Source organism: Arachis stenosperma, chromosome 2, assembly GCF_014773155.1.
Source record: "Arachis stenosperma cultivar V10309 chromosome 2, arast.V10309.gnm1.PFL2, whole genome shotgun sequence".
NCBI classification, from domain to species: Eukaryota; Viridiplantae; Streptophyta; class Magnoliopsida; order Fabales; family Fabaceae; genus Arachis; species Arachis stenosperma.
The window spans coordinates 40,927,042-40,948,730 of NC_080378.1; the positions used below are offsets into that span (position 1 = coordinate 40,927,042).

The window sequence follows — 21,689 nt, forward strand, 5'->3', positions numbered from 1 at the left end:
TATTATTTTATTAAATTTTTAATTAAGTTTTTATATATATTTTTTAATTAAATCCATGTATTATATTATATTTTATAATTAAATTTTTATAATAACAAAATCATTAGAATTAATAGAATATTATGTTAAATTATACAAAATATTCAGTCAAGTGTAAGATATTTATTTTGTTTGATGAAATATTCTATTAATTCTAACGTTTTTGTTATGGTGAGAATTTAATTACAAAATCAGATATGATATAAGGACTTAATTGAAAAAGAAAAAAGTATAGAAATCTAATTAAAAATTTAGTAAAATAATTAAAAAATTTTTTTTTGTTCATGAAGTTATGTAGTTTATATTTCTCCCCCCATCTCTTTTCTTTTGATCTTTAATTAATCAGATCTCATATCCATCAGACATAGCACAGAGAAGATATCATCCGCCATAAAGCTCCAAATCTTTCTCTTATCCATGGTTTCCCTTTGGTCCCTCTGATATGAGACCAAAGTCTGCCATATTCAACATTTAACTTCTTTTTACAGCTAAGTCTTGTATCTGAAATAAGAAACAACTTTCTTTAAATTCCGAACCCCATTCAAGGTACAAAGAACCAGCATGCTCCCATAATATTCCCCTAACTTTGCATGAGAAACTAATATATTTTGTCTCTTTCATCATTTAGTTTCAGTCATTTTAGCCCATAACATACATACATACATACGCTTCTATTAAGTCTTTGTCTCAAATTTGTATTTTTTCTAATATTGTCTTCTTCTGCAGGCTATATAACTTGAAGAACTGAGATTTTGCTCTAAAGCAAAACCAAGGAGTATCCAAAAAGATGGTTAAATCATGCTGGAAACCATTGGTGGAAGGCGAAGATAATGGAGACGGCGGTGGGAGTAGTAGTGGGAGAGTTGATGGGTTGTTGTGGTACAAAGATTTGGGGTACCATCTTCATGGTGAAATCTCAATGGCTGTGATTCAAGCAAATAACTCATTGGAAGATAGAAGCCAAGTTGAATCTGGACCTTTGAGTTCCAACCACCATTTGGGTCCTCATGGAACCTTCATAGGTGTATATGATGGTCATGGTGGAAATGAAGCCTCACAGTTTGTTAGTGACAATCTTTTCTCTAATCTCAAGAGTATGCTCCGGTGATCTTGATGCTCTCATCCTTTTATTGTTATTATAAATTATTAACGTCCGATAAATTCAATTAAACTTTACGTTTATCCTAATCCCGCGATCGCCTGAATGAAATTTCGCAGATCTTGAAATGAAATTAAGTACTTAATTAAAAGAGCATAGGCAACTTATATCTTCCATAACCCTGGTTTTCAACAAACATGTAGTTTTTACACACTCTAAATGCTCCAAAATATATCATGACGTTCATTGTAAACACTAAGCAAAAGGGAAATTTTTTTGTCTCTCAGTATATTTAATTTTAAAGTCTTCAAAATTGTGGGAGCTTCAAGCACGAGCTAGAGCACTCCCTTATTATTAGGGAAGCAAGCTAGTAATTGTTTACAAATAATTGACTCTTTCAACTTGGGTTTTCTAATAAGAATAGAATCCATAATAATTTTGGGCGTAGTGTCTCTATCTTTAATCAAATTTAATCCATTGGACTTGTACATAAAAAAAATTAGCTATTAAATCAGAGATATTTATATAAAGTATATATTAAAAATGAGTTAAATTATATGTATTTATATACAAATATACAGTAATTAATTTAATAGTTAATTTTATGTCCATGTAATATTTTTTATCGTTAATTTTTCGTTATCCTAATATTCTTGATATTTAATAGCACTTTGGTAACTATACAATAATGATTAATAAGAAATAATCCTTAAAAAAGAATTTTGGTATTTAATTGTGGAAGGTTTTTATTACAAGCGATTTGAAAACTTAAAAAATAAGCTGATCCATTATTCTTTTGTGATATATCGTCCCACAGGGTTTGCAGCTGAAAATCAAAGCATATCAGAAACCGTTATAAAAAAAGCATTCTCAGCAACAGAGGATGCTTTTTTGTCTCGAGTTAAGAAACAATGGCTAAGTAAGCCGGAGATTGCATCCACAGGAACTTGTTGCTTGGTTGGAATAATCTGCAACGGCATGCTTTACATCGCAAACTCCGGCGACTCGAGGGCGGTGCTAGGTAGATTAGAGAGACAAACAAGAGAAGCATCTGCTGTTCAATTATCCGTCGAACATAATGTTAATCAAGAAACTGTTAGAGATGAACTTCGTTCAAAGCACCCCTTTGATTCACAGATTGTGGTTATGAGACACAATGTTTGGCGTGTAAAAGGACTCATACAGGTAAAAAAAAATTGTTTAGCTAACCTGTGATTTTAAGTTCACGGATCAAGATTATTATTTTTAGTAAAAAAATTTAAATATTTTGTTTTAATAAATACATAATAAATATATTAAAAATCACTTCGATTTTATATATTTTTATTAAAAAAAATCATTTGGTAATTTTAGTATTTACCAAAAGGAATTTAGTCGATGATGATCATGTATGTGTTGGTTTTTGTCACCAAGATTTTAGTTTCTTACTCTCTAGCTAGCTTTTGAGAATTAGAAGGTGAATCTCGAGCACAACGATAAAGTTGCTGAAAATAGCGTTTTCATCTGTGATGGTAAGATTGCATATACGTTAAAACTTGCTTGTTACATCCTACCAAGTAAGAGAAAAAAGAATTAAGCTAGATTTTATCATAACTTGGTGGATTATCTAATAAGATTCTAATCTAAATTGCTACTACTATTTTTCTTTTTAATTAGAAAGATAATAAATGAACATTTTATATGCCCAATTTTACGGTATTTATCGCTTAATATTTAATTTTTATTTAGTTTATCTTTTATAATAAATTTTAAATATTTATTATTTATTTTTATTTTTTTTTAAATTAAATACATTTTTAGTCTTTTTTCTCAAATTAAGTACTATAGCAATCACTCATTTTATATAACTAGGAACATTCTCTTTATTATTAATTGACAAAAATATTCTTAATGGTAGCCCTAACACTAATAATATTATAGAGTGTTATACTAGATAACTAATGACTTTTTTAAACAATATGAATAACAAACTTTAAATTTGATTATTATTAAATATTAATTACTCATGCCACTAATTAAATTTAGAATTAATTTATTTTTTTAATCATATTATTTACATTATTCAATAATATTATTGTCTATCTATATTTTTTCTATTATGAAAGTGTGTTCCTATTATATGGGTTATATATATTCAGTCACAACCATTAATTACTGCAAGTATTACTTGCGTATAGTATTCATGAATAATCTTTTACCAATTAAGCAGAACATGCTAGCCATTTTTAAAGAGAAATTTTTTGGACTATCAATTTTTAGTATTTTTTATTTTAATTATTATAAATATTAAATTATTTTTAATAAATAAATTTTATTAATTTATACATATAAATTTTAAAAATGTAAATATAAATTATATCAATTTATGTGTATAAAATTTTAATAAATATAAATATAAATTATATATTTTTTGTGTGTCGAACATATATAAATATAAGTATAAATTGTTATTGACTAAATATATGCTAAAAATGATAATATATGCTGATGATAACATTACTCATTTTTAAATCCAATGCTGAGATAATAACTTGCATGGTATTGCAGGTTTCAAGATCCATTGGTGATGCATATCTGAAGAGAGCAGAGTTCAATAGAGATCCTCTGCCATCTAAGTACAGACTAGCTGAGACATTCTTCAAGCCAATTCTTAGTTGTGAGCCATCAATATCGGTGCACAAACTCCACCCTGATGACCAATTCCTCATATTTGCTTCTGATGGTTTATGGGAGCACCTTGGCAACCAAGAAGCTGTTAGCATAGTCAGCAACAACCCACCTAATGTAATGTCCCATTTAAATTTGTTTACTTTCCATTTTTGGTTATATTTTTTTATATTCATTGCATAAATGGCAAATTGATATCCTTTAAATGATATATCAACTCTACTTAGTAGGATAAGAAGGCTTATTTATCTTTTATGATAATTGTGCATATGGTATTTTTGTTGCTTTGTGAGTTTGATGTCACAAGTTCAGGTACTAAAAAAAAGTCATGTTTTTCCGAATTCGGTCTGGAGTTTGGAATACTAAGCTATTTTTTGTTCTTTTTTTTTTTTCCTGATATAAAAAGTTTGGAATAAACTCCTCTAAAATGAGAATGTTATTAAAGTAAGAAAATTAAAGTTTAATCATTACTATATCAAATTACTAGGGCTCGCATGTTATGAAAATTACAAATTTAAAAAGAATTAATGTCTCATTTTATTAATTTTTTCATTTTAGATTATATTTTTTAAAAAAGTTTAAATAATACTTATTTATCACTCATCAAAAAGTCCTCACAAAGATAGAAGAAACTCATATCTATGGTCTTATAAAATATTTTTCAAGTCTTTTACTATCTATGTCCTAATTGGTAGGTCACTCACTCTTTTTATAAGCAAATTATTCTAAACCAATTGTAAGCATTTTCATTGTTATAGGGAATTGCAAGAAGACTAGTGAAAGCTGCACTAAGAGAAGCAGCAAAGAAGAGAGAAATGAGATTTGCAGACCTACAAAAGATTGAACAAGGAGTAAGGAGACATTTTCATGATGACATAACCGTGATTGTTGTGTTTCTCAATCCCAAACTTATTGATACAAGCTCTCATTTAGGTTCTCCTCTTTCAATCAAGGGAGGCGAATTTTAATCAAACAAAATTTTATATATAATAACTTGTTACTTGTAGAGATTAAAGTGAACCAATCTTCACTATATAACCAAGAGTATAATATTTAAGGTTTGCAATGATCTGATTCTGAAATTTGTGTGCTCTCACTAGTTTATGATGATTAATTAACGTTGAACATGTATCTATCAATTAGCTATGAAACATATATGCTTTGTATATTAATACATATATCTCCATTTTGAGCATTTGTTACCATATTTTTTTTAGTGTAGTTCTGATATATTCTAGATGTTGTCATAATAATTTAAGAAGTTAAAGAGAGTTTAAAAATTGAAAATATGCAAAAAAAAAATAAATAAATAAAACAATGCAATCAAGATACATATCTTGTATCGAAAAGTTTAATTTTTGTACGTGAATCAAAAGTTACATAAAAATAAAAAATCATAATTCATAAATTAAAAGCAAATCAAAGTTTTATGCTCTACAAACTTATAATTATCATTCATCATTATCCAATATCAACACAAATTAGATCATCCTCTTCAGCAAAAGTTAAAATCTGGCATCTTTCTACCGTAGCGACAATAATCTTTTAATTTCAATTTCTTGTTTATCTCATATTATTGATTTTCTCTTATCATTAATCTTTATATTTGTTATAAAATGACATTTGGATGCCATAATAGAATATTATCATGCATAATAGAATATAAAACATTATTAATTAATGAATAATAGATTTTTAGATGATTCGGGTCGATGGCATATCAAGTAGTTTTGTCGTTGCGTTTGTCTAACTTACATGATGTATTCCATGTGTCACAACTCTGTAAGTACACGTTGGATGAGACTCATGTGTTAGAGTCTGAGTCGGTTGAGTTGTAGGAGAATTTAACTTTTCAAGTAACACCGGTGTGAATTGATAACACTAGTGTGAAGAAGTTACGCGAAAAAGAAGTTCAGTTGGTTAAAGTTGCTTAGAAGAGGACAGAAGTGGAAGAGCATACTTGGGAGTTGGAGTCCGAGATGTGAAAGGATTATCCCGAGCTATTCTCAAGTAATCACTAAATTTTGAGGACAATTTCTTATTTGATGGGGAGAATGTAAGAACCGCGACTAATTAACCGCTTAATTAATAGAATTAATTGCCCAAAATAGGATCCAAAAACTTAGAATGATAATTAAAAAAATTTAAATATGATTTTTGGACTGAGTAGATTTTTCTGAGTTGGAAAATGCAATTTTCTGCCAAAAACTGCGTAAAAACGCGAACCAGTAAATTAACCGGCAGTACCAGCTTAAATCTGTCCGATACTGTATGAAAATGATAAAAACAATAGAAAAGCTTAAGAAAATAATTAGAATTGAAAATCAGATGCTAATTTTAAAGGTTTGGCCCGAAATTGGGGCAAACGGGCCAAAAACGCTAATGGATTGGATTGGGCCCAAGTTGGGCCTAAGCCCAACATATAAAAGCACACTTAATGAGCTTTTCACCACCAACTTCCGGTGGCCATATCTCGAACTACGGTGTTCCGATTCGCGTGTCGTTTGCGGCTATGCGAAACTCTTGCCGAGGCTGTTAATTTCATCTAACTTGTATTGGTAAGATTTCAAAATTTTCTCTCCTTTCTGCAGCTCTAAGAAATTCGAAAATGTGGGTGTTGGTTTTGAGTGAGCTTTTGTGTTTTAATTGATTAGGTTATATCTAAGATTGGGCTATTGGTGGTTTGTACCCCAAACACCATCGAAGAAGGTAAGAAAACTCTTTACCTTTGTGAATTGTGATCTTCGTAACTCTAGGATGATTGGTGGTAATTGGTATGATTTTAGTTGAGTTCTTGCACTTGTTGGAGTGAATTGGAGCTTTCAATGTGAGATTGGTGATTTGTTGGTGGTTGAAAGCTTGTTTGAGCTCAAACTTGGTGTATAGCACATATTGGAAATCGACCAAGGTATGTTTTTGGTTTTTTCTATGTAATATATAATTTTTTTGGACACTTAGGCTAGTAGACTTTAGGATATGATTGAATTGATTGTTGAAAATTGTTGAATTTGATCATGTATGATGGTGTTGTTAATTTTGATGAATTATGCCATTATGGTGTTGAACTTTGATGTTATTATTGATTGCCGAAATAGAGGTTAAAATTGATAATTTTGAGTGTTGATAATGGTTGTGAAGGTTATTGATATTAATAAATATTAAAAATGGTGAAATAATGCCTTGTGTGGATTAATTGTGAATTGGAGGAAGGTAAATGAGAATTTTTGGATGAAATTGGTGAAATTGCATGTTGATAGATTGTGGAGTGAATTGGAAGGGATATAAACATCATTTAGGTTTATTGGAACTATTTTGGTTGTATGATATTTGGTATTGGTTCTGAATTTTGGAAATTTGAGAACCTAGTTATTTTTGGTAAAAGTCAATTTTTGGTGAACTTTGACGGATCAGAACTTGAGCCTCAAAACTTGAAATTAAATAAACTTAGTTTTAAATTAAAGGTTATTTTGAGATCTTCAAACTGATATAAAGTTTGAGGAAAATGGTTTTTTGTAGAGGAAGTTATGAACGTTTAAAATTTGGTGTTTAAAACTGAATTCTGCAACTTAAAAAATTTTCTAACTTTGGTATGGGTCCCGTACGCAACACAGTGCACACGATGCGACCAAACCATTCAGGTTGGACATCTCGGATACGCGAGGCACTGCATGCGTACGTGAGCTATCAGAAATGCAACCCTTGCGTACGCGAACTTTAACATGCGATGCGAGCAACCCATTCGGATTTGGCATCTTGCGTATGTGAGCAGGGGGTTGCGTGCGCGACCACCCTTTTTCAACAGCATGCGTACGTGGTGCGCATAAATTGTAATCATCAACAATGGCGCCAATGGACTTGGAGCTATCAAACGTGAATCACACTTTGTCACAACTTCGCACAACTAACCAGCAAGTGTACTGGGTCGTCCAAGTAATACCTTACGTGAGTAAGGGTTGATCCCACGGAGATTGTTGGTATGAAGCAAGCTATGGTCATCTTGTAAATCTCAGTTAGGCGGATTCAAATGGTTATAATGGTTTTCGAAAATATAAAGATAAATAAAGCATAAAATAAAGATAGAGATACTTATGTAATTCATTGATGGGAATTTCAGATAAGCACATGAAGATACTGTGTTCCTTCTAAATCTCTGCTTTCCTACTGCTTTCATCCAATCATTCTTACTCCTTTCCATGGCAAACTGTATGTATGGCGTCACCGTTGTCAATGGCTACTTCCCATTCTCTCAGTGAAAATGGTCCAAATACTCTGTCACAGCACGGCTAATCATCTGTCGGTTCTCGATCATGTCAGAATAAAATCCAGTGATTCTTTTGTGTCTGTCACTACGTCTAACACTCGCGAGTTTGAAGCTCGTCATAGTCATTCAATCCCTAAATCCTACTCGGAATACCATAGACAAGGTTTAGACTTTCTGGATTCTCAAGAATGCTGCCAATGGATTCTAGCTTATACCACGAAGACTCTGATTAAAGAATCCAAGAGATACTCATTCAATCGAAAGTAGAACGGAGGTGGTTGTCAGGCATGCGTTCATAGGTTGAGAATGGTGATGAGTGTCACGGATCATCACGTTCATCAGGTTGAAGTGCGAATGAATATCTTAGAACAAGAATAAGCATGAATTGAATAGAAAATAGTAATAATTGCATTAATACTCGAGGTACAGCAGAGCTCCACACCTTAATCTATGGTGTGTAGAAACTCCACCGTTGAAAATACATAAGTGATAATGGTGTTCATTGGCTTCGGCCCCAGAGAGGGAACCGGAGTAACCAAGACGTCTAATACAATAGTAAAAAGTTCTATTTATACTAAACTAGCTACTAGGGCATACAGAAATAAGTCTAAGTGTAGAAATCCACTTCCGGGGCCCACTTTGGTGTGTGCTTGGGCTGAGCTTGAGCTTTACACGTGCAGAGGCTTCTCTTGGGGTTAAACGCTAAGTTGTAATGTCTGTTTGGCGTTTAACTCTGGTTTGTGACGTGTTTCTGGCGTTTTACTCTAGAATACAGCATGGAACTGGCGTTGAACGCCAGTTTGCGTCATCTAAACTCGAATAAAGTATGAGCTATTATATATTTATGAAAAGCCCTGGATGTCTACTTTCCAACTCAGTTGAGAGCGCGCCATTTGGAGTTCTGTAGCTCCAGAAAATCCATTTCGAGTGCAGGGAGGTCAGAATCCAATAGCATCAGCAGTCCTTTTTCAGCCTGAATAAGATTTTTGCTCAGATCCCTCAATTTCAGCCAGAAAATACCTAAAATCACAGAAAAACACACAAACTCATAGTAAAGTCCAGAAATGTGAATTTTGCATAAAAACTAATAAAAACATCCCTCAAAGTAGCTAGATCCTACTAAAAACTACCTAAAAACAATGCCAAAAAGCGTATAAATTATCCGCTCATCACAACATCAAACTTAAATCATTGCTTGTCCCCAAGCAACTGAAAATCAAATAGGATAAAAAGAAGAGAATATACTATAAATCCCAAAATATCAATGAATATTAGTTCTAATTAGATGAGCGGGACTTGTAGCTTTTTGCTTTTGAACAGTTTTGGCATCTCACTTTATCCTTTGAAGTTTAGAATGATTGTCATTCATACGAACTCAGAGTTCAGATAGTGTTATTGATTCTCCTAGTTAAGTATGTTGATTCTTGAACACAGTTACTTTTATGAGTCTTGGCCGTGGCCCTAAGCACTTTGTTTTCCAGTATTACCACCGGATACATAAATGCCACAGACACATGACTAGGTGAACCTTTTCAGATTGTGACTCAGCTTTGCTAAAGTCTCCAGTTAGAGGTGTCCAGAGCTCTTAAGCATACTCTTCTTGCTTTGGATCACGACTTTAACCACTCAGTCTCAAGTTTTTCACTTGGACCTGCATGCCACAAGCACATGGTTAGGGACAGCTTGATTTAGCCGCTTAGGCCTGGATTTTATTTCCTTGGGCCCTCCTATCCATTGATGCTCAAAGCCTTGGATCCTTTTTACCCTTGCCTTTTGGTTTTAAGGGCTATTGGCTTTTTCTGCTTGCTTTTTCTTTTTCTTTCTTAAAAATTTTTTTTGCCACTTTCTTTTTCATAAGCTTTGTTGTTCACTGCTTTTTCTTACTTCAAGAATCAATTTTATGATTTTTTAGATCACCAATAACATTTCTCTTTTTCATCATTCTTTCAAGAGCCAACAATTTTAACATTCATAAACAACAAGATAAAAAATATGCACTATTCAAGCATTCATTTAGAAAATAAATAGTATTGTCACCACATCAATCTAATTAAACTAATTTCAAGGATAAATTCAAAACTCATGTACTTCTTGTTCTTTTGTATTAAAAACATTTTTCATTTAAGAAAGGTGAAGGATTCATGGAATTATTCATAGCTTTAAGACATAGACACTAGACACTAATGATCATGTAATAAAGACACAAACATAGACAAACATGAGACTCAAAAACCGAAAAACAGAGAGATAAGAACAAGGAAGTTAAGGAATGAGTCCACCTTAGTGATGGTGGCGCCTTCTTCTTGAAGGACCAATGGTGTTCTTGAGTTTCTCTATGTCTCTTCCTTGCCTATGTTGCCTGATCCCTAGTGATTTTGGTGCTCCTATCCTTAGTTGCTCCCAATAATTGTGTGGAGGAGAATGTATCCCCTGAGTTATCTCAGAGATTTCTTGATGAGGGAATTCTTCATGCTCTTGTTGAGGTCCATGAGTGGGCTCTCTTGATGTGCAGTCAAATGCTCTACTACTGAGCTATGGACCCTTGAGATGAATCTCTCCATCTCCCATGACTCGGAGGTGGAAGCTTTTCTCTTCCCTTTCCTCTTTCTAGAGGTTTCTCCGGTCTTAGGTGCCATAAATGGTTATGAAAAAACAAAAAAGCTATGCTTTTACCACACCAAACTTAGAATGTTGCTCGCCCTCGAGCAAAAGAAGAAAGAATAGATGAAGAAGAAGAAGATATATAGGAGAGGGAGAGAGATGTGTATGCGGCCAAGGGGGAGAAGAGAGGGTTGTGTTGTGTGAAAATGAAGAAAGATGGAGGGTTATATATAGTGGAGGGAGAGGGGTTGGGTTCGGTCATTTAGGGTGGGTTTGGGTGGAAAAGAGATTTTGAATTTGAAGGTAGGTTGGGTTTATGGGGAAGAGTGGATGGATGTGAGTGGTGAAGAGGTGATGGGAAAGAGTGATTGAGGTGATTGGTGAATGATGTTTGGGGAAGAGTGTTATGAAAAGGTGTGAGAGAGAGGGAGAAGGTAGGTGGGGATCCTATGGGGTCCTGGGGTGATCCTGTGGGATCCACAGATCCTGAAGTGTCGAAGATTTCTCATCCCTGCACCCTTTAGGTGTGTAAAATCCCTCTGTATGCAATCCTGGCATTTAACGCCAGATTGATGCTTGTTTCTGGCGTTAAACGCCAGCTCTATGCTTGTTTCTGGCGTTAAACACCAGCTTGGTGCTTGTTTCTAGCGTTTAACGCCAGCTTTCCTTAGGGTGCAATCCTGGTGTTTGAACGCCAGACTGCTGCTTGTTTCTGGCTTTCAACGCCAGCTTCATGCTCTGTTATGGCGTTAAACGCCAGTAAGCTCTTCCTCTAGGGTGTGCTTTTTCTTCTGCTGTTTTTGATTCTGTTTTTAGTTTTTGCACTTGTTTTGTGACTCCACATGATCATAAACCTAATAAGACATAAAAAAAATAGAAATATATATAAATAAAAATTGGGTTGCCTCCCAATAAGCGCTTCTTTAATGTCAATAGCTTAACAGTGAGTTCTCATGGAGCTTCACAGATGTTCAGAGCATTGTTGGGACCTCCCAACACCAAACTTAGAGTTTGAATGTGGGGGTTCAACACCAAACTTAGAGTTTGTTTGTGGCCTCCTAACACCAAACTTAGAGTTTGACTGTGTAGGCTTTGTTTGACTCTGTATTAAGAGAAGATTACTGTGCCTCTTTTTCATGGTTGCAGAGGAAGATCCTTGAGCTTTAAACACAAGGTAGTCCCCATTCAATTGAAGGACTAGCTCTCTGCTGTCAACATCAATCACAGCTCCTGCTGTGGCTAGGAAGGGTCTTCCAAGAATGATGGATTCATTCTCATCCTTCCAAGTGTCTAGGATTATGAAATCAGTAGGGATGTAAAGGTCTTTAACCTTCACTAACATGTCCTCTACCAATCCATAAGCCTACTTTATTGACTTGTCTGCCATCTCTAATGAGATTCTTGCAGCTTGTACCTCAAAGATCCATAGTTTTTCCATTACAGAGAGTGGTATAAGATTTATACCTGACCCCAGATCACACAAAGCCTTCTCAAAGGTCATGGTGCCTATGGTACAGGATATTAAGAATTTACCAAGATCTTGTTTCTTTTGAGGTAAAGTTTGCTGAACCCATGTATTTAGTTTACTAATGAGCAAGGGAGATTCATCTACCCAAGTCTCATTATCAAACAACTTGGTATTCAGCTTTATGATGGCTCCTAGATATTGAGCAACTTGCTCTTCAGTTACATCTTCATCCTCTTCAGAGGAAGAATAGTTCTCAGAGCTCATAAATGGTAAAAGGAGGTTCAATGGAATCTCTATGGTCTCTAGGTGAGCCTCAGATTCCTTAGGTTCCTCAGTTTGGAACTCCTTTTTGTTCAGAGGACGTCCCAGGAGGTCTTCCTCACTGGGATTCACGTCCTTCTCCTCCTTTGTGCATTCGGCCATATTGATTATATCAATGGCCTTGCACTCTCTTTTCGGATTCTCTTCTGTTTTGCTTGGGAGAGTACTAGGAGGAGTTTCAGTGATTTTCTTACTTAGCTGACCCACTTGTGCCTCTAAATTTCTAATGGAGGACCTTGTTTCACTCATGAAACTTAAAGTAGACTTAGATAGATCAGAGACTATGTTTGCTAAGCTAGAGGGGCTCTGCTCAGAATTCTCTGTCTGTTGCTAAGAAGATGATGGAAAAGGCTTGCTATTGCTAAACCTGTTTCTTCTACCATTATTAAAGCCTTGTTGAGACTTTTGTTAATCCTTCCATGAGAAATTTGGATGATTTCTCCATGAGGAATTATAGGTGTTTTCATAGGGTTCACCTATGTAATTCACCTCTGCCATTGCAGGGTTCTCAGGATCATAAGCTTCTTCTTCAGAAGATGCCTCTTTAGTACTATTGGGTGCATTTTGCCATCCATTCAGACTCTGAGAAATCATGTTGACTTGCTGAGTCAACATTTATTTCTGAGCCAATATGGCATTCAGAGCATCAATTTCAAGAACTCCCCTTTTCTGGGGCGTCCCATTACTCACAGGATTCCTCTCAGAGGTGTGCATGAATTGGTTATTTGCAACCATGTCAATGAGTTCTTGAGCTTCTGCAAGAGTTTTCTTTAGGTGAATAGATCCACCTATAGAATGGTCCAGTGACATCTTAGAAAGCTCAGATAGACCATCATAGAATATATCTAAAATGGTCTACTCTGAAAGCATGCCAAAAGGACACTTTTTGGTCAACTGCTTGTATCTTTCCCAAGCTTCATAGAGGGATTCACCATCTTTTTGCTTGAAGGTTTAAACATCCACTCTAAGCTTGCTCAGCTTTTGAGGAGGAAAGAACTTGGCTAAAAAGCCCGTGACCAGCTTATCCCAAGAGTCCAGCTATCTTTAGGTTGTGAGTCCAACCATGTTCTAGCTCTGTCTCTTACAGCAAAGGGGAAAAGCATGAGCTTGTAGACTTTAGGATCTACTCTATTAGTCTCAATAGTATCACAGATCTGCAAGAACTCAGTTAAAAACTGATAGGGATCTTCAGATGGAAGTCCATGGAACTTGTAGTTCTGTTGTATTAGAGCAATTAGTTGAGGCTTCAGCTCAAAATTGTTTGCTCCAATGGCAGGGATTGAGTGTCTTCTTCCGTAAAAATTGTAAGTAGGTGTAGTATAATCACCAAGCATTCTCTTTGTGCCTCCACCATTGTTATTGGGTTCAGCCATATCTCTTTCTTTTTCGAGATTCTCTGTAATGTTTTCTCTGGATTGTTGTGCTTTAGCTTCTCTTAGCTTCTTCTTCAGAGTCCTTTCAGGTTCAGGATCTGCTTCAACAAGAATGTCCTTGTCCTTGCTCCTGCTCATATGAAAAAGAAGAGAACAGAAAAGAAAAAGGAATCCTCTATGTCACAGTATAGAGATTTCTTTATGTGAGTAGAAGAAGAAAAGAATAGAAGAAGGGTGAGAAAGATTCGAACATAGAGGAGAAGAGAGGGTTCAAATTTTTAGATAAAGAGAAGTGTTAGTAAATGAATAAATAAATAGAAAGAGATGAGAGGGAGAGAATTTCGAAAATTGTTTTTGAAAAATAGTTAGTGATTTTTGAAAATTAAGAGAAGAAATAAAATTAAAATTAAAATTTGAAACAATTAGTTAATTAAAAGAATTTTGAAAAAGAGTGAGTAATTTTTGAAAATTAGATAGAGGAAAGTAGTTAGGTGGTTTTGAAAAAGATAAGAAATAGTAAAACAAACAAAAAGTCAATTAGTTAGTTGAAAAAGATTTGAAATTCAATTTTGAAAAGATAGGAAGTTAGAAAAGATTTTTGAAATCAATTTTGAAAAAAGATATGGTTTGAAAAAGATATGATTGAGAAGATATGATTAAAAAAGATATTTTGGAAAAGATTTGATTTTTAAAATTAAAATTAATTACTTGACTAACAAGAAACTAAAAGATATGATTCTAGAATTTAAAGATTGAACCTTTCTTAACAAGAAAGTAACAAACTTGAAATTTTTGAATCAATCACATTAATTGTTAGTAAAGTTTCAAAAATTATGAAGTAAAGATAAGAAAAAGATTTTGAAAAACAATTTTTTTAAAAAAATATTTTTGAAAATATTAAAAAAAGAAAAGATTTGATTTTGAAAAAGATTTTGAAAAGATAAGATTTTTAAAATTGAAATCTTGATTTGACTAACAAAAACAATTTATTTTAAAAATTTTTGACTAAGTCAACCCAAAGATTTTGAAATTTATGAGTAAAACAAGGAAAAGATATTTTTTGATTTTTTTAAATTTTTAATGATGAGAGAGAAAAACACAAAAATGACTCAAAATATGAAAATTTTGGATCAAAACCAATGATGCATACAAGAACACTATGAATGTCAAGATGAACACCAAGAACACTTTGAAGATCAAGATGAACATCAAGACTTATTTTTGAAAAATTTTCAAGAAAAGAAAAACATGCAAGACACCAAACTTAGAAGTTTTTCATGTTTAGACACTATGAATGCAAAAATGCATATGAAAAGCAACAAAAGACACAAAACAAGAAAGTATGAAGATCAAACAAGAAGACTTACCAAGAACAACTTGAAGATCATGAAGAATACATGCATGAATTTTCGAAAAATGCAAAAGCTTTTAAAACATGCAATTGACACCAAACTTAAAAATTGACACTAGACTCGAACAAGAAACACAAAATATTTTTGATTTTTTTTATTTTATTAATTTTTTGAGTTTTTCGAAAATTACTTTTTGGAAAAACGAAAATAAAGAAAATTTTTTTGAAAAATTTTTGAAAACTTTTTGAAAAGAAAATTACCTAATCTGAGCAACAAGATGAACCGTCAGTTGTCCAAACTCAAACAATCCCTGGCAACGGTGCCAAAAACTTGGTGCGCGTAAATTGTGATCATCAACAATGGCGCCAATGGACTTGGAGCTCTCAAACGTGAATCACACTTTGTCACAACTTCGCACAACTAACCAGCAAGTGCACTGGGTCGTCCAAGTAATACCTTACGTGAGTAAGGGTCGATCCCATGGAGATTGTTGGTGGTGCACGAAATTGTGATCATCAATGGCGCCATCAAGATGGTACGCTCAATTGCAATCTCAACTCTTTATCACAACTTCGCACAACTAACCAGCAAGTGCACTGGGTCGTCCAAGTAATAAACCTTACGCGAGTAAGGGTCGATCCCACGGAGATTGTTGGTATGAAGCAAGCTATGGTCACCTTGTAAATCTCAGTCAGGCAGATTCAAATGGTTATGGATGATATATGAATGAAGCATAAAATAAAGATAGAGATACTTATGTAATTCATTGGTGAGAATTTCAGATAAACGTATGGAGATGCTTTGTCCCTTTCGTCTCTCTGCTTTCCTACTGTCTTCATCCAATCCTTCTTACTCCTTTCCATGGCAAGCTGTATGTTGGGCATCACCATTGTCAATGGCTACAATCCCGTCCTCTCAGTGAAAATGTTCAACGCGCTCTATCACAGCACGGCTATTCAGCTGTCGGTTCTCGATCATGTCGGAATAGAATCCAGTAATTCTTTTGCGTCTGTCACTAACGCCCCACAATCGCGAGTTTGAAGCTCGTCACAGTCATTCAATCCTTGAATCCTACTCAGAATACCGTAGACAAGGTTTAGACTTTCCGGATTCTCTTGAATGCCGCCATCAATTCTAGCTTATACCACGAAGATTCCGATTAAGGGATCCAAGAGATAAACATTCAAGCCTTGTTCGCTTGTAGAACAGAAGTGGTTGTCAGGCACTCGTTCATAAGTGAGAATGATGATGAGCGTCACATAATCATCACATTCATCATGTTCTTGGGTGCAAATCAAATATCTTAGAACAAGAATAGGCTGAATTGAATAGAAGAACAATAGTAATTGCATTAATACTCGAGATACAACAGAGCTCCACACCTTAATCTATGGTGTGTAGAAACTCCACCGTTGAAAATACATAAGAATAAGGTCTAGGCATGGCCGTGAGGCTAGCCCCCAATAATCTAAGAACTAGACATCCAAAGATGATCCTAAGATCTATAGTGATTAAAAGATGAAAATACAATAGTAAAAGGTCCTATTTATAGATAACTAGTAGCTTAGGGTTTACAAAGATGAGTAAATTACATAAAAATCCACTTCCGGGCCCACTTTGTGTGTGCTTGGGCTGAGCATTGAAGAATTTTCATGTAGAGACTTTTCTTGGAGTTAAACGCCAGCTTTTGTGCCAGTTTGGGCGTTTAACTCCCATTCTTGTGCCAGTTCCGGCGTTTAACGCCGGGCAATTTTGAGCTGATTTGGAACACCGGTTTGGGCCATCAAATCTTTGGCAAAGTATGAACTATTATACATTGCTGGAAAGCCCAGGATGTCTACTTTCCAACGCAATTGATTTGTGCCAATTGGGCTTCGGTAGCTCCAGAAAATCCACTTCGAGTGTAGGGTGGTCAGAATCCAACAACATCTGCAGTCCTTTTTAGCCTCTGAATCAGATTTTTGCTCAGGTCTCTCAATTTCAGCCAGAAAATACCTGAAATCACAGAAAAATACAAAAACTCATAGTAAAGTCCAGAAAAGTGAATTTTAACTAAAAACTAATAAAAATATAATAAAAACTAACTAAAACATACTAAAAACATACTAAAAACAATGCCAAAAAGCGTATAAATTATCTGCTCATCACAACACCAAACTTAAATTGTTGCTTGTCCCCAAGCAACTGAAAATCAAATAAGATAAAAAGAAGAGAATATGCAATGAATTCCAAAAAATCTATGAAGATCAGTGTTAATTAGATGAGCGGGGCTTTTAGCTTTTTGCCTCTGAACAGTTTTGGCACCTCACTCTATCCTTTGAAATTTAGAATGATTGGCTTCTATAGGAACTCAGAATCCAGATAGTGTTATTGATTCTCCTAGTTAAGTATGATGATTCTTGAACACAGCTACTTTATGAGTCTTGGCCGTGGCCCAAAGCACTCTGTCTTCCAGTATTACCACCGGATACATACATGCCACAGACACATAACTGGGTGAACCTTTTTAGATTGTGACTCAGCTTTGCTAGAGTCCCCAATTAGAGGTGTCCAGGGTTCTTAAGCACACTCTTTTTGCCTTGGATCATGATTTTATTATTTTTACTTTTTCTTTTTTTTTTCCCTTTTTTTTGTTTTTTTTTTTGTATTCACTGCTTTTTCTTGCTTCAAGAATCATTTTTATGATTTTTCAGATCCTCAGTAACATGTCTCCTTTTTCATCATTCTTTCAAGAGCCAACATTCATGAACAACAAATTTAAAAGACATATGCACTGTTCAAGCATACATTCAGAAGTCAAAGTATTGCCACCACATCAAAATAATTAATCTGTTATAAAATTCAAAATTCATGCAATTCTTCTCTTTTTCAATTAAGAACATTTTTCATTTAAGAAAGGTGATGGATTCATAGGACATTCATAACTTTAAGGCATAGACACTAAGACACTAATGATCATGTAATAAGACACAAACATAGATAAACATAAGCATAAAAATTCGAAAAACAGAAAAATAAAGAACAATGAGATTAAAGAATGGGTCCACCTTAGTGATGGCGGCTTGTTCTTCCTCTTGAAGATCTTATGGAGTGCTTGAGCTCCTCAATGTCTCTTCCTTGCCTTTGTTGCTCCTCTCTCATGATTCTTTGATCTTCTCTAATTTCATGGAGGAGAATGGAATGTTCTTGGTGCTCCACCCTTAGTTGTCCCATGTTGGAACTCAATTCTCCTAGGGAGGTGTTGATTTGCTCCCAATAGTTTTGTGGAGGAAAATGCATCCCTTGAGGCATCTCAAAGATTTCATGATGAGTGGGATCTCTTGTTTGCTCCATCGTTTTCTTAGTGATGGGCTTGTCCTCATCAATGAGGATGTCTCCCTCTATGTCAATTCCAACTGAATAACAGAGGTGACAAATGAGATGAGGAAAGGCTAATCTTGCCAAGGTAGAGGACTTGTCCGCCACCTTATAAAGTTCTTGGGATATAACCTCATGAACTTCTACTTCCTCTCCAATCATGATGCTATGAATCATGATAGCCCGGTCTATAGTAACTTCGGACCGGTTGCTAGTGGGAATGATTGAGCGTTGGATAAACTCCAACCATCCCCTAGCCACGGGCTTGAGGTCATGCCTTCTCAGTTGAACCGACTTCCCTCTTGATTCTCTCTTCCATTGAGCGCCCTCTTCACAAATGTCTATGAAGACTTGGTCCAACCTTTGATCAAAGTTGACCCTTCTAGTGTAAGGGTGTTCATCTCCTTGCATCATGGGCAAGTTGAATGCCAACCTTATATTTTCCGGACTAAAATCTAAGCATTTCCCCCGAACCATTGTAAGCCAATTCTTTGGGTCCGGGTTCACACTTTGATCATGGTTCTTGGTGATCCATGCATTGGCATAGAACTCTTGAACCATTAAGATTCTGACTTGTTGAATGGGGTTGGTAAGAACTTCCTAACCTCTTCTTTGAATCTCATGTCAGATCTCCGGATATTCACTCTTTTTGAGTTTGAAAGGGACCTCGGGGATCACCTTCTTCATGGCCACAACTTCATAGAAGTGGTCTTGATGCACCATTGAGATGAATCTCTCCATCTCCCATGACTCGGAGGTGGAAGCTTTTGCCTTCCCTTTCCTCTCTCTAGAGGTTTTTCCGGCCTTAGGTGCCATAAATGGTTATGGAAAAACAAAAAGCAATGCTTTTACCACACCAAACTTAGAAGGTTTGCTCGTCCTCGAGCAAAAGAAGAAAGAAGAGAGTAGAAGAAGAAGAAATAGAGGAGATGGAGGTGGCTTTATTTTTCGGCCAAGGGGGAGAAGTAGTGTGTAGGTTGTGTGAAAATGAAGGAGTGAAGATGTGTTTATATAGGAGTGGAGAGGGGGTGTATGGTTCGGCCATTATGGGTGGGTTTGGGACGGAAAGTGGTTTGAATTTGAATGGTAGGGTAGGTGGGGTTTTATGAAGGATGGATGTGAGTGGTGAAGAGAATGGTAGGATTTGATAGGTGAGGGGTTTTTGGGGAAGAGGTGTTGAGGTGATTGGTGAATGGAGAAGAAGAAGAGAGAGAGTGGTGGGGTAGGTGGGGATCCTGTGGGGTCCACAGATCCTGAGGTGTTAAGGATAATTCATCCCTGCACCAAGTGGCGAGCAAAAATGCTCTTTATGCCAATTTTGGCGTTAAACGCCGGGCTGGTGCCCATTTCTGGCGTTTAACGCCAGCTTCTTGTCCTTTCTTGGCGTTTAACGCCAGTCTGGTGCCCTTTTCTGGCGTTTAACGCCCAGAATGGTGCCAGACTGGGCGTTAAACGCCCTTTGCTGCCCTTACTGGTGTTTAAACGCCAGCAAGGTTTTCCTCCAAAGTGTGCTATTTTTCTTTCTATTTTTCATTCTGTTTTTGCTTTTTCAATTGATTTTGTGACTTCCCATGATCATCAACCTATAGAAAACATAAAATAACAAAAGAAATTAGATAAATATAACATTGTGTTGCCTCCCAACAAGCGCTTCTTTAATGTCAGTAGCTTGACAGTTGGCTCTCATGGAGCCTCACAGATGTTCAGAGCAATGTTGGAACCTCCCAACACCAAACTTAGAGTTTGAATGTGGGGGTTCAACACCAAACTTAGAAGTTGGTTGTGGCCTCCCAACACCAAACTTAGAGTTTGACCGTGGGGGCTCTGTTTGGCTCTGTTTTGAGAGAAGCTCTTCATGCTTCCTCTCCATGTTAACCGAGGGATATCCTTGAGCCTTAAACAGAAAGGATTCTTCATTCACTTGAATGATCAATTCTTCTCTGTCCACATCAATCACAACCTTTGCTGTGGCTAGGAAGGGTCTGCCAAGGATGATAGATTCATCCATGCACTTCCCAGTCTCTAGGACTATGAAATCAGCAAGGATGTAATGGTCTTCAATCTTTACCAGAACATCCTCCACAAAGTCCATAAGCTCATTTTCTTGAATTGTCTGCCATCTCTAGTGAGATTCTTGCAGCTTGTACCTCAAAGATCCCTAGCTTCTCCATTACAGAGAGAGGCATGAGGTTTATACTTGACCCTAAGTCACACAGAGCCTTCTTAAAGGTCATGGTGCCTATGGTACAAGGTATTGAAAACTTCCCAGGATCCTGTCTCTTTTGAGGTAATCTCTGCCTAATCAAGTCATCCAGTTCTTTGGTGAGCAAAGGAGGTTCGTTCTCCCAAGTCTCATTACCAAATAACTTGTCATTTAGCTTCATGATTGCTCCAAGGTACTTCGCAACTTGCTCTTCAGTGACATTTTCGTCCTCTTCAGAGGAAGAGTACTCATCAGAGCTCATGAATGGCAGAAGTAAATCCAATGGAATCTCTATGGTCTCATTATGAGCCTCAGATTCCCATGGTTCCTCATTAGGGAACTCATTGGAGGCCAGTGGACGTCCATTGAGGTCTTCCTCAGTGGCGATCACTGCCTCTTCCTCCTTTCCAAGTTCGGCCATGTGGGTCATGTTAATGGCCTTGCATTCTCCTTTTGGATTCTCTTCTGTATTGCTTGGAAGAGTACTAGGAGGGAGTTCAGTAACTTTCTTACTCAGCTGACCCACTTGTGCCTCCATGTTTCTAATGGAGGACCTTGTTTCAGTCATGAAACTTTGAGTGGTTTTGATTAGATCAGAGACCATGGTTGCTAAGTCAGAGTGGCTCTGCTTAGAATTCTCTGTCTGTTGCTGAGAAGATGATGGAAAAGGCTTTCCATTGCCAAACCTATTTCTTCCACCAATATTGTTGTTAAAACCTTGTTGAGGTCTCTATTGATCCTTCCATGAGAGATTTGGATGATTTCTCCATGAAGGATTATAGGTGTTTCCATAGGTTCTCCCATGTAATTCACCTCTTTCATTGAAGGGTTCTCAGGATCATAAGCTTCTTCTTCAGATGAAGCATCCTTAGTACTGCCTGGTGTAGCTTGCATTCCAGACAAACTTTGAGAAATCATATTGACTTGCTGAGTCAATATTTTGTTCTG

The 21,689-nt window shown here is 35.7% G+C and overlaps 1 protein-coding gene and 1 non-coding gene across 3 annotated transcripts; both read left to right on the forward strand.

The window, feature by feature from the left end:
- Window positions 1-382: 382 nt before the first annotated feature.
- Window positions 383-4,959, forward strand: LOC130961921 (probable protein phosphatase 2C 48). Of its 2 annotated transcripts, none has more exons than XM_057887960.1 (5): window positions 383-585; window positions 766-1,133; window positions 1,956-2,323; window positions 3,686-3,922; window positions 4,564-4,959. In XM_057887960.1, the coding sequence occupies exons 2-5, from the start codon at window positions 827-829 to the stop codon at window positions 4,771-4,773; spliced, it is 1,122 nt and encodes a 373-aa protein (XP_057743943.1). In that variant the 5' UTR covers window positions 383-585; window positions 766-826; the 3' UTR covers window positions 4,774-4,959. The 2 variants fall into 2 exon arrangements, with proteins under 2 accessions (XP_057743943.1, XP_057743944.1); XM_057887961.1 differs by having other exon boundaries at window positions 385-526.
- An 8,365-nt stretch (window positions 4,960-13,324) lies between these two features.
- Window positions 13,325-13,428, forward strand: LOC130965117 (small nucleolar RNA R71). The gene has a single exon (XR_009081170.1). It is a non-coding gene; the product is annotated as a small nucleolar RNA R71 (small nucleolar RNA).
- The last annotated feature ends 8,261 nt before the right edge of the window (window positions 13,429-21,689 follow it).

Coding starts and splice junctions, on each gene's coding strand:
- LOC130961921 (XM_057887960.1), top strand. CDS start 827: ATGGTTAAATCATGCTGGAAACCATTGGTGGAAGGCGAAGATAATGGA. Junction 1,134..1,955: donor TCTTTTCTCTAATCTCAAGA/GTATGCTCCGGT, acceptor ATCGTCCCACAG/GGTTTGCAGCTGAAAATCAA. Junction 3,923..4,563: donor TCAGCAACAACCCACCTAAT/GTAATGTCCCAT, acceptor TCATTGTTATAG/GGAATTGCAAGAAGACTAGT.